The sequence below is a fragment of the Rhinoraja longicauda genome, chromosome 19, assembly GCF_053455715.1.
Source record: "Rhinoraja longicauda isolate Sanriku21f chromosome 19, sRhiLon1.1, whole genome shotgun sequence".
NCBI lineage: Eukaryota > Metazoa > Chordata > Chondrichthyes > Rajiformes > Arhynchobatidae > Rhinoraja > Rhinoraja longicauda.
Window position 1 is genome coordinate 39,700,019 of NC_135971.1, and position 14,049 is coordinate 39,714,067.

The window sequence follows — 14,049 nt, forward strand, 5'->3', positions numbered from 1 at the left end:
TACTCCAGCTGTGGCCTCACCAGTGTTCTGTACAATTCCATCATTACCCCCCTACTTTTATATTCGATGCCCCGGCTAATGAAGGCCAGTAACCCATATGCCTTTTTAACCACCCTATCCACCTGTCCTGCTGCCTTCAAGGACTTGTGTACCTGTACTCCAAGGTCCCTCTGTACCCCTGTCTTCCCTAGGGTCCTTCCATTCATGGTGTACTCCCTCTCCAAGTTATTTCTGCCAAAGTGCATCACCTCGCACTTTTCAGGATTAAATTCCATCTGCCACTGCTCCGCCCATCTGACCATCTCATCTATATCTTCCTACAGCTTGCAGATCCCTTCTTCGCTATTCATGTGACAATATACTAAACTAAACTAAAGCTTTTGTGAAAATCAGTATCTGCAATTCCTTCTTTCTTCAATTTTCCTGTTAATACCCTGTTAATGCACTTTATTGTTTTGCTATTAATTAAATGTTCTGCCATTACTTAAAAGAATCCAGCATTTTCCCCAAAAGAAGTGTTAGATTATATAGGGTTAAAGCATTCTGCTTTCAATTCACCTTCTTTCTTGAATTAAGTTGTGGCTGTGAAGGTGCCATAGATCACAGAGTTGTACAGAACAGATGTTGGCCATTTGCCATGGTGTGGAACTACATGATTCAAAACAACATATCATCTTATATACCTTGAAAATCTCCATAGATAGACACAAAATACTGGAGCAACTCAGCGAGTCAGGTAGCATCTCTGGAGAAAAGGAATAGGTAGCATTTTGGGTCGAGACCCTCTTCACCCTGAAGTCTTCCGACAGTGCCAATCTACACAGCTTAACACTTGATTTGTAAAATTATGCGTTTCTTATTTTTCAGAAGGAAATGGGAGGAAAGACAGGCACATAGGCCTTATTGCCGTGTGTGTGCTGATATCGCTGGCTATTGTCTTGGCAGTAATTGTTTGGTGGAGAAAAAAGAGGAGAGGTAAGATGGGAAAATAGTGATGCACTGTTGCTAGTAAAGGTGTTAGACTTGAAGACATTATCGACCTCAAGTATGATAAGGCAGCAGTGACACCTGAAATAGCTTGACAGTCACGACTGTCAACACACCTTTGTGCTGAGGTTAAATGTTTCTAATAATCAGATGTCTGAAAATTGTTCATGTGAATTCAGAGTTTAAAAAATAGTTAAACGTAATAGATTCACTGCACCAAATCCTAGAAATATCATTGAATCATTGAAAACTACAGCATGAAAGCAGTCTTTTCTGCCCAGAGAGTCCATGCCAACCTGTTCTCGTGAATTCTATATCATTGCACCTTCTCATCCAGTCACCCACTCACTAATGGCAGTTTACGGTGGCCAATTAAACTACAAACTGACGAATCTTTGGGATGTGTGAGGAAACCGGAGCTCCTGGAGGAATCCAATGTGGTCACACGGAGAACGTGCAAACTCCACATGGATGTCACTCAAATTGAACCCGAGTCGCTGTGAGGCAGCAGCTGTACTAGCTGTGACAATGTGCTGCTCTGTTGGGGGCTCGCACTGTTCATAATCCAAGTCAGCTACTAGGCAGATTGGTTGCAGTTTAACATTTCCTAGTTTAGTTTACTTTAATTTAGAGATTCAGCGCGGAAGCAGGCTCTTCAGCCCACCGAGTCCACGCTGACCAGCGATCCCCGCATATTAACACTATCCTATAAACACATAACAAGCCAATTAACCTACATACCTGTAAGTCTTTGGAGTGTGGGAGGAAACCTTAGATCTCAGAGAAAACCCACGCGGTCACGGGGAGTACGTACAAACTCTGTACAGACAGCACCCATAGTCGGGATCGGACCCGGGTCTCCGGCGCTGCAAGCGCTGTAAGGCAGCAACTTTACCCCTGCGCCACAGTGGCCGCCACCCTGGCCACAGTTGCTGGAAGACTCAATATGAAGTGGGAATGTGAGTAATGGTGGGAGAAATGGTTCAAGGTGGAAAGCCGAATGAATGAGCAACAACATGACATGTGGACTATAGTGTGAAACAGGGCAGCACAGAGCCATAGACCTAAATTCAATATCGACATCGGCTGTTGATTCTGTAGAGTTTGCATGTTGTTCCTGTGACCAAGTGGGTTTCCCCAGGTGCTATGGTTTCCTCCCACATCCCCAAAAGTGGTTTGGTAAGTTAGTTTCCCCCTAGATTGTGCATGATACAATGTGGGGAGAGCTGATGAGAATGTGGGACAAATGTAGGATTTATGTACAAGAATGGTTGGTGTAAACTCAGAGGGCCAAAGGCCATGTTTGTATGCTGCATATTTCCATGACTCTCAATGATGAAGATGAAGATGAATATTTTTGAATTATAAGATTGGGAAAGACTGAGGGACAGTGCCAGAGTAACTCAGCAGGTCAGGCAACATCCCTAGAGACCATGGAACGGTCATTCTGGTTCGAGACTCTTCAGGCAAATTAACATGATTATTCCTCCGCTTAAGTATGATAGAAGAGTATGGATGCACCTCAACCACTGACTTGCTCAACAAGTTCCTCAATGAGTGGAATTAAAGTACGTTTGGAGTAACATGCACCAGTCCTTAAAATCTTTCATTTCCCAAATCCCAAGAGAGCTGGATGATCAGGCTTTTAGTGTGAATTCAAAGTCATCTATATCACGGGTTTCTTGCCTGTGATCACGTTGTTGTAAGAGATATTTTAGCGATGAATTGCAGTTCAGTTTTCCCCTGTCTAAAGGAGTTATTGTATTGAATATTGCATCATAACAAGTGGAAGGGAAAGTCAATGTAGGATTTAGAGTTTGAATGTAGGGCAGCATGGTGGTGCAGCTGGTAGAACTGCTGCCTCGCAACCCCAGAGACCCAGGTTCAATCTGGACCTCGGGTACTCTCTGCGTGGAGTTTGCACGTTCTCCCGGTGAGCATTTGTCTTCCTCAGGGTGCTCGGTTTCCTCCCATATCCCAAAGACGAGTGTGTTTGTAGGTAATTAGCCTCTGTAAATCACCCTGAGAGTGTAGGGAGTGGATGTGAAATCTATTATGAATGGGTGATTGGTGGTTAGTATGGATTTGGTGGCACAAAGAGCCTGTTTACAAACTGTATCTCTGAACTAAACTAAATTGGAAGTCAGAAGGTGTTGGCTGATGTATCTTTACACCAGCTGCAAATGTCATGAATTGAGAATTGATTGCAAATGTTATAGAATAATATGAACAAAACTGGATGATCAAAATGACAAGAAGGATGAAGAGCAGAGTGTCCATTGAAATAACAGACATGCTGCTTTCTCTAGCACTTGGCCTTGGCTGTGTAATATTTCCTCCTCAAAATGCAATGTTCCCAGGAACTGCTTGTCTGTGCCACCAGTCAGCAAGTATATTTCCTCAAACACAGGTTCTGCTTTCATGGTATCAAGATGTCTAACAGTTCCAGCACCCAGATCAGAACCAAGCCATTTCCCACCTTGCCAAAGCTATGAAAGCATCAACAATTTAGTCATTGAACATCAACGCCATGCACATTTGACGTGAGGCAATGGTTTTAGCTTATTATCACTGTAAACGAGTCGTGGTCATGGGTTTGCCATTGTGGTCACTATTAGTGAGGGTGATTAACTAATATTTAGCAGTGAAACAGAAAGGAATTGGCTTTTCAAGCCCACGGCGCCATAGAGTCATATGGCATGGAAACAGGCCCGTTGCCTCAACTTGGCCATGCCAACAAGGAGTCCATGTTTAACTAGACCTCTTTGCCTGCAATTGACCCATATCTCCCTGAACCTTTCCTATCTATGTACCTGTCCAAGTGTGTTTTAAATGGTTTTTTTTAGTATCATCCTCAACTACTTCCCTATGAATGTTGCTCCATATTTCCACTTCCCTAGTAATTCTTTTCCCTCTCAACTTAAACTTAAGTCCTCTGGTTCTTGATTACACAAGGCTGTTTAAAAGATTCTATGCATTCAATCTGTCTATGCCCCTTGATTTTATTTACCTCTCTAAGATCACCCCTCAGCCTCTTGCCTGCTAACGAATAAAGTACTATCATAGACAATAGACAATAGACAATAGGTGCAGGAGTAGGCCATTCAGCCCTTCGAGCCAGCACCGCCATTCAATGCGATCATGGCTGATCACTCTCAATCAGTACCCCGTTCCTGCCTTCTCCCCATACCCCCTCACTCCGCTATCCTTAAGAGCTCTATCCAGCTCTCTCTTGAAAGCATCCAATGAACTGGCCTCCACTGCCTTCTGAGGCAGAGAATTCCACACCTTCACCACTCTCTGACTGAAAAAGTTCTTCCTCATCTCCGTTCTAAATGGCCTACCCCTTACTCTTAAACTGTGGCCCCTTGTTCTGGACTCCCCCAACATTGGGAACATGTTTCCTGCCTCTAATGTGTCCAATCCCCTAATTATCTTATATGTTTCAATAAGATCCCCCCTCATCCTTCTAAATACCAGTGTATACAAGCCTAATTGCTCCAGCCTTTCAACATACGACAGTCCCGCCATTCCGGGAATTAACCTAGTGAACCTACGCTGCACGCCCTCAATAGCAAAAATATCCTTCCTCAAATTTGGAGACCAAAACTGCACACAGTACTCCAGGTGCGGTCTCACCAGGGCCCGGTACAACTGTAGAAGGACCTCTTTGCTCTTATACTCAACTCCTCTTGTTATGAAGGCCAACATTCCATTGGCTTTCTTCACTGCCTGCTGTACCTGCATGCTTCCTTTCAGTGACTGATGCACTAGGACACCCAGATCTCGTTGAACATCCCCTCTTCCTAACTTGACACCATTCAGATAATAATCTGCCTTTCTATTCTTACTTCCAAAGTGAATAACCTCACACTTATCTACATTAAACTGCATCTGCCATGTATCCGCCCACTCACACAACCTGTCCAAGTCACCCTGCAGCCTTATTGCATCTTCCTCACAATTCACACTACCCCCCAGCTTAGTATCATCTGCAAATTTGCTAATGGTACTTTTAATCCCTTCATCTAAGTCATTAATGTATATCATAAATAGCTGGGGTCCCAGCACCGAACCTTGCGGTACCCCACTGGTCACTGCCTGCCATTCCGAAAGGGACCCATTTATCCCCACTCTTTGCTTTCTGTCTGTCAACCAATTTTCTATCCATGTCAGTACCCTACCCCAATACCATGTGCTCTAATTTTGCCCACTAATCTCCTATGTGGGACCTTGTCGAAGGCTTTCTGAAAGTCGAGGTACACCACATCCACTGACTCTCCCCTGTCAATTTTCCTAGTTACATCCTCAAAAAATTCCAGTAGATTTGTCAAGCATGATTTCCCCTTCGTAAATCCAGGCTGACTCGGAATGATCCTGTTACTGCTATCCAAATGCTCAGCAATTTCGTCTTTTATATTTGACTCCAGCATCTTCCCCACCACTGATGTCAGACTAACTGGTCTATGATTACCCGTTTTCTCTCTCCCTCCTTTCTTAAAAAGTGGGATAATATTTGCTATCCTCCAATCCACAGGAACTTATCCTGAAACTATAGAACATTGAAAAATGATCTCCAATGCCTCCACTATTTCTAGAGCCACCTCTTTAAGTACCCTGGGATGCAGACCACCAGGCCCTGGGGATTTAATCAGCCTTCAGTCCCATCCTCTCCCTGAATCTCAGACCCTGTTAATGACCCCTATAGTGGGATGACCAAAACTTACAACAATTCTCCAAACGCTGCCCAACCAACGTCTTGCACCACAGGAGCAGATCATCCCAAAGTTTTTATTCAGTACCTATATTATTCAGACGGCCAGAGAAGGTTGTGCTGTGAGGGGAAAATTACATGTCATTGATGTTCATGATTATTCTGTTCTTTGTGCCTGGCCATTTTAACTTTGTCCCATTTTACTTTGTTTATGATATTGTACAAGATTTGCAATCACACCTCCTAATTGGCTAAAGTTATCCCAATTAACTAAATGCCTAATATGGCATTTAACTTATTGCAAATATTCAGTGCAGGGTAGAAGCTGCAGCTTTTCACAAAGGGCAAGTTTATTTTACATACTATGTGGTTGGTGCCTGGAATGCACTGCCAGGGATGGTGGAGTTTGGGGTGCACCTTCGTGGGTGCATGGAGATGCAGGGGCTGGAGGGACATGAATCACTTGCATGCCGTTGCTGCCTAACTGGTGCCTGTCCGACTGATCTGGAGGAATTTCAATGGGACCTGATGGTCAAAGTGGCTGGGAGTACTTCCTGGGACCCAATGTGTTGAATTCTCAGAATTTTATGATGCATGGGAATGCCCCTGAAATAGGGGAACAGGCCCTACGGCTAACAATGTTTGTGCTGAACATGATGCAAATTAAGGCAGAGTGGTGCAGCTGATAGAGCTGCTGCCTCACAGCGTCAGAGACATGGGTTCATTCCTAACCTCGGTTGTTGGCTGTGTGAAGTTTGCATGTTTTCCCTGTGACCACATGGGTTTCCACTGTGCTCCAGTTTCCACACACATACCAAAGATGCCAGGGTTTATGAGTTAATAGGCCTCTGTAATTTGACCCTAGTGTGGGTGTGAAAGTTGGATAACATAGAACTTGCATGAACTAAACTGATTGAAGGAATATTATGTTTCTTGTTTAGTTTAGTTTAGAGACATAACACTGAAACAGACACTTTGGCCACTGAGTCCGCACCAACCAACGAACACCCACACATGCTAGGGACACAAGCCAATGAACCAACAAACCTACACATCTGTTTTTGGAATGTGGGAGGAAACTGGAGCACCCGGAGAAAACCTATGCAGTCACGGAGAAGATACAAACTGCACAGACAGCACCCGTAGTGAGGATCAAACCTGGGTGTCTGGCGCTGTGACATTATGTCTTGAAGGAAAATGTTATGTGGGATGAATCAACAGTTGAAGTGAATAAACAAATTGCATCTTTCTGAGTTCTGTTCTCTGCTGTGCCATTTCTCAGTTGTCTAATATTTAATTTCCCTCCTCAGATTATCAAACTATTCAACCAAACCAGAACAGGCGCTGCTAACCAATTGCTGAATAGAAGATTTCATGGATGTGATTGAAATGCAGGAACTGAAATATATGGAAAGAGTTAAATTAAATTTACTAAACATGACAGAATTTCTTAATACACTGTCCTGCATTTGTACAAATTAGCGCTACGCAATAATTGATGCTGATCACAGCTGATCTGATTTAGGCCTCAACTCCTTTACTGTGCTTATTCCACATAGGGTACAATTCCCTGTTCTTTTAGATATATCCGATTTCTCTTGAAATACCTCAAATATTCTAACCTCCTTTGTGTCAAAATGCAGCTGCTCTGCAAAATGGATGACCAGTCTATGCTACTTTCTCCAATGTAGAAGAGGCCACATTGTGTACACTGAATGCAGTGGACAAGGTTGGACGAGGTGCAGCTGAACATCTGTTTCACATGGGATTGTCTTGTCCCTTTGTTTCCCTTTTCCACCATGCATTATCCATCAATGCATCACCCCATCGTACCTCTTTAATACCTTCATAAGGTTAACTTTGATTCGTGTCAACACCAAGGAACACAGAACCAATGACTTCAGCCATTCATGGTAAGGCAGCACTTGATTATTCCAGGATGTTCGTCTGGGTGATATCCAATATCAATATATCCTTTCTTAAATCTGAGGACCAAAGTGTACACAGTGCTCATGATGTGTCCTTCGCCAGATCATGTACCATAATTACAATAGTAACCTACTTTTGAATGCCAATATGCTATTTGCCTTCTGTGTTGTGCTGCATCTACCTACTGCTGTTTTTTTTTGCACTTTGAGCACTTGAATCTCTTGTACTGCACTCATTTCCAATCTCACTCCATATAGATAATAGCTCCCTTTTGAATTGCTCTTACCAAAGTGCATGAGCACATATTTTCCATTATTAAACTCCATTTGCCAGGTTTATAGACAATAGACAATAGACAATAGGTGCAGGAGTAGGCCATTTAGCCCTTCGAGCTGAGTCATAGGGCCACATAACATGGAAACAGGTAGTTCAGCCTAATGCTACAAGCTGAACAAGATGCTGCATCAATGTTAGTCACATTTGCCAGCATTTGGCCCACAGACCTCTCAACATGTTCTATCCATGTACGTGTCCAAGTGTCCGAGAGAGAGCTGGATAGAGCTCTTAAGGATAGCGGAGTGAGGGGGTATGGGGAGAAGGCAGGAACGGGGTACTGATTGAGAGTGATCAGCCATGATCGCATTGAATGGCGGTGCTGGCTCGAAGGGCTGAATGGCCTACTCCTGCATCTATTGTCTGTTGTCTTTTCAATGTTGTTATTCTACCTTCTCAAGCAGCTCATTCCATACACCCATTAACCACTGAGTGGTGAAAGTTGCCCCTCAGGTTCCCACTGAATCTTCCTCCTCACCTTAAACCTGTTTTTGCTGGTTCTTCACCCTGGGTAAAAGAAACTGTGCATACCCCTGATCAATTGCCCTCGTGATTTTCGATGGCTCTATAAGATCACCAATTAAAAAGTTTCAATTATAGATAGAATGAGACTTGGTGCATATTTCCAACAAGAATTATAGACTAAAAAAGGCCAGTAGAAGTAGTTAGTTAGTTTAGTTTGTATGTCATTCCACTCCTTAGAGATCATGCAACGAATGGGACGAAACAGAGTGCCTCCGGGGGCCATCGTGCAATACAAATGCAAAACATATAGACAGGATGACAGTGCAGTACAATACAAAACAGTACAATATAGTTAGACACTGCAATACAATACATATAGACAGGACATTGAAGCATGTAAACAGTAAAAGGTAAAGCATTGTAAAGCAACTTGGTCAACCAGCATCTGTGGAGGCAAATGGAATATACCAACATTTCAGATCAAGGCACTGCATTAGAATTGAAAGAGAGGATGGCAAGATTCTAACAGTTTGAAGGAGGAATGGGGCAGAACCTGGTAAGTGACAGGTTAAATCGGGTGGGAAAGGGATGATGGGCAGTTGTAGCAAGGTTAGTGTAGGGGTGGTTGTGGGAAAACAAATGAACACCCGTCGTGTGGATAAGCTGAAATATAAAAACTTAATATTCATACCATTGGCTTGTAAGTCCACCCAGGTGCACTATCAGATATTTTGCTTAAAATTTTCAGTGCCGAAGGTCAGCGTGAGAGTGGGAAAGGGTGTTAAAATACCATACAACAGATCTCAGCATGATCTTTGCTTCAAACGGTATGTGCTCTACAAAATCGTTGACGTTTCAGCTAGTTTCTCCAATGTAGAGAAGACGACAGTATGAGCACTAAATGCAGTAGAGAAAGTTGGAAGAGGTGCAAGTGAACCTCTGTCTCACTTGGAAAGTTTGTTCTCCTGTTGTTCACCTCTTCCTCCTCTTCTACCTGTTTCCATCTACCCATTATCTTCTCCCCACCTTGTTCTACTTTTGACCTACCTGGTTGCTATGTATTCCTCCCTGGTTGCTATGTATTGGCAATCCATCCTCTTCCCTTACATGCCTGGTGCAGGTTCTTGACCCTATTTATGACATAACCATTTGTTCCAATAATTTTGCTTGAGCCATTGAATTTTTTCACCCTTCTGTTTCGAGATGCAGATTCCATTAACTGCAGTCATTATTGGATCGAATATATGTTGTTCTAACACTGCATTTAGTTTAAAACTCAGCACCGACAAATGTTGTTACAGAATGCTTGGTTATTTGATGATTTCAAAAAGTCTTGATTGTTTGTACTTTGTACATTTCTAACCTCATGCAAATAATTTATCATCCATAATTTATCACCCATATCACCCGGGCGGCACGGTAGTGCAGCGGTAGAGTTGCTGCTTTACAGCGAATGCAGCGCCGGAGACTCAGGTTCGATCCTGACTACGGGTGCTGCACTGTAAGGAGTTTGTACGTTCTCCCCGTGACCTGCGTGGGTTTTCTCCGAGATCTTCGGTTTCCTCCCACACTCCAAAGACGTACAGGTATGTAGGTTAATTGGCTGGGTAAATGTAAAAATTGTCCCTAGTGGGTGTAGGATAGTGTTAATGTACGGGGATCGCTGGGCGGCACGGACTTGGAGGGCCGAAAAGGCCTGTTTCCGGCTGTATATATATGATATGATAAGAATATAAAATTATCCACAGTAATTGGTGTTACGGTGATCAAGTTCATTTTACGTGGCTACTTTGCTCTTGAGATTTCACCGGATAATAGTTGCCTGTAGAATGTGCTTTATGACCAGACCGTTGAGTGTAAGAATTTTGAAAATAGATGGGCATTAAATGGAAATAAACACATTGGACTGCACCCTGTATTATAAAACTTCATTTTGCAAAGTAAAGCCAAGATATATATGGTCAATTAATATTCAAGGCACAAAATTAAATTGTTGTTAAGAAAATGTATTGCCTCCATTTATTTGCAACAGCATCAATCACAGTTATCCGTCTAAGTTGATTTTGTATTTTTTAAAGAAAGAATGGAAACAAAATGATCAAAAATGAATTGGCAATCAAAGTAATACAAGGTTGTAGTGGAGACAAGTGTGTAGGAACAGGCCACTCTGCCTATCCTATCAATACTGGTGCCTACGGTCCACATGAGCCTCTTCCCACCTTATGCGATCTGCAAAATGGTTGGCAAGTCTATGCTGGATTCTCCAATGTCGAACCCACTGTTCTTTTCTCTTTTGTGTTTGCCCAGCCTCCCTCTAAATGCTATTCGTTGATCTGGTGCCTCATTCTCACCAGTCATGGGTGGGAGGGGAGGAGAGGGAGCATTCTCTGTCGAATTCTCTGCTGGATTTTATTGCATAGATGTGCTGAATTCTGCTCTTCTCCACAATTGGAAAAGAGCTACTTCTGAAAGCGGTGGTGGGCAGGGGCGGAAGACTTGCCCGGGGCGATCCGATGACCATGTTTTGGTTATTTTCTCCAAAGACATTTTTAATATAGGTTAGTACATTTTCAGTGCATTGCTTATAAACACAGTAGTATTCATTTTTGCATCTTGAGTAAACACATTGAAATAGCAATGTGTTCAGAACATTATTTCTGATATGTCCTCACGTTGTTAACACTGAACCAATATATGCATCTGTCTTATCTGCATAAAGGCGTAGGCACCAGGGTCTCTGTTCCCTTTAAGCAGGCCCAGTTATCATGTTCTTCGAAGCATAGGAAATGTGGCCAGGATAAATACAAAAATGTTGAAATGTATAAAATAAAAGCGATAGGAATTCAGGAATTTGAGCCACAACTATTATTCAACGTGATCAATTGTGACCCACATTTTGTCCATTGATCCTTTATTTCTCGCGAAGGTACACAAAATGGTGGAGTAAGTCAGCGGGTCAGGCAGCATCTTTGGAGAAGGCCTCGACCCGAAACATCACCCATTCCTTCTCTCCAGAGATGCTGCTTGACCCGCTGCACCATTTTGTGTCTACCTTCGATTTAAACCAGCATCTGCAGTTTTTTTCCCTTTTATTTCTCCCCATCATTTCTGATCCTTTGACCATACAAATAACATATAACCCCTTGAATAAATTTAATGATCTGTGTTCAACTGCTTCCAGTGGTATAACATTCCACAAGTTCATCATTCTGTGGGAGAAGTAATCGCTGTTCATCTCAACTTTTTGCCTGATGTTCAGATTGTGACCACTGGGTCCTGAACTGACCCGATATCCCTCTTGAATATATGTGTGTGTGTGTGTGTGTGTGTGTGTGTGTGTGTGTACTTGTATATATACACACAACTTTTTTTTTCTCATTTATTATAATGTTTACTGTATACGATGTTTACATATTCTGTTGTGCTGCAGCAAGTAAGAATTTCATTGTTCTATCTGGGACATATGACAATAAAACACTCTTGACTTTTGACTCTCTTGAATCTGCACAGTCCCATAAGAATTTTATTGTTAATTTTAAATGGTCCTAATCACTTTAGAGCTCGGACTGATGTAAAACTAATTGCCCTAATCGCCATTCATTCATTAGTCCTCTCATCCCTGAAATCTGATGAACCATCACAGCACTCCCTCCATAACAAGAACATTCTTCCTAAGATCAGGAGACCAAAACTACAGATGCCATGGTATTGGCAAGTACATATCTCAGAATAACATGATGTATCTTTCAAAAGGGATGAGGAGTAACTTCTTTAATCAGAGGGCGGTGAGGCTGTGGAATTCACAGCCACAGACAGCAGTGGAGGCTGAGTTATTGGATATTTTTAAAGCACAAATTGACAGGCTCTTGATTAGTAAGGGTGCCAAAGGTTATAGGGAGAGGGTAGGTGATTGGGGTTGAGAGGGAATGATTACTCAAGCATGGTTGAATGGCGGAGGGGTTTCAATGGTTTAATTCTGCTGCTATGACACGACCTGAAATAAAATACAGAAAGGCATAGCTGATACTATGTTCGGATCATTTTATTATGAAGGCTGTTATACAATTTGCCTTCTTAAATTACCCAAATGCACCTGCACGCTTGGTTTCAGTGAATGTTGAACAAAGGATTCCTTTATTATATCTAATTCAATTCAGATAATTTGACTTCCTGTTATTCCCACCAAATTGAATAGCTTCTTATTTATTTATGTTATGTAGTAGGTGCCATGTATTTGCCCACTCCTTGCACACTAATTACACAAATTCTGTATTTAAAAAAATATTGCTCCTGCCTGTACACCTCCTATCCTTCCACCCACCTTTGCCATGGTCAATATATAATAGCAATGATTCTACTAACAAGTATTTGTTTAGAACGTGGTAGGAAAGTGGAAAACTTTCAAAAGTTGCAGACTTCACACAGTCAAGATTCAATCCAAAATTCAGGAGCTGTGTAATTGCAAAGGTCATGACTGCATCAATATGCCACAAGTGTGTTTGTCTTGTCCAATCCTATTATTCTTCTCCAAGTGCTCTCCTTTTATGTGTTTTATCATGGGCGACAGCATTCTCAATATCATTGAAGACAGACTGGCTGTCTATAATTCCCTGTTTTTCTACACCTCCCCAGATTTTGAGTTTTAATCCATTATTTCCAATTCATTAGAATCTCTCCTGAATCTGAAATATCATTCCAATTCATCCACCATTTCTATAGTCACACATTTAGTTCTCGTAGCTCTGGAAAACTATCAATCATTTGATCCACTTTCATCTCCCTTATTAGTTCTTTATCAATACTGTTTTTTTTTTGGTTCCTCCCTCCTGCTAGACTCCATCTACCCCAACATTTCTGGGAGGTTGTGATGATAGAGCCATAATATTGTGTTTCATTCTGGTGACTTCATTTTGGAAAGGATACAAATGCTACACTGAATGGATCACATGTTATTCCATTAAATATACAATAAAGGGTGGATCAGAGAGGCAGCGACTGTTCCATTTAAAGAGAATTCTAAGCAGCGATCCTATAGAATATTATATAATAAGGGATGGGAAGAATGGAGAGGGAGGCTGTTCACGTTGCTGGAGGGTTTGAGGGCTAGATGTCACAGGGAGAGAGGATAAGGATTTTTACGCAACGCCCGTTTGGAATTTCATATGTATGGCATGTCAATGTGTGTTCATTATGGTCTTGATGTATTAGAAAAGTTAAACAGGCTTTTCACCGAAGATGACATTTTCCGCTAACAGCACCGTATGATAAGCAAGTAGGCTGGCTTCAGGAAACAATTAGATGCTTGAGAAAATGCCTGGGCTCGCTTAGAATAGCTGGGAAATTATGGAGCAGCCTACAAGGATATTTCGCTAAAGGATGAAATAAAACTTTCTTTCTCCGACACATGTAGGAATAGCTCGTTGCTTCATTTAAGGCAGAACCTTTGAAGGACAGTCACGGCCCGCAAAATCGCCATAATAGCCATCATAAATAGTCTCCAATGGGCAGAAGACTGGGAGACTTGGTGGTATTAGCTAGCCCTAGGAGTTCTATCTAACTCTCCTTTGAATGCATCCAATGAATCAGCTTCCACTGCCTTCTGAGGCAGAGAATTCCACAGA

General features: G+C 42.2%; 1 protein-coding gene across 1 annotated transcript in view; it reads left to right on the plus strand.

Moving 5' to 3' along the window:
• Positions 1–7,096, plus strand: part of LOC144602983 (class I histocompatibility antigen, F10 alpha chain-like) — a 32,404-nt gene extending 25,308 nt beyond the window's left edge. Inside the window, exons 5-6 of the mRNA XM_078416106.1 lie at positions 868–975; positions 7,012–7,096. Of these exons, the coding sequence (XP_078272232.1) occupies positions 868–975; positions 7,012–7,052 (149 nt within the window). The 3' untranslated portion in view covers positions 7,053–7,096. The remainder of the gene's footprint in view (positions 1–867; positions 976–7,011) is intronic.
• Positions 7,097–14,049: the final 6,953 nt, after the last annotated feature.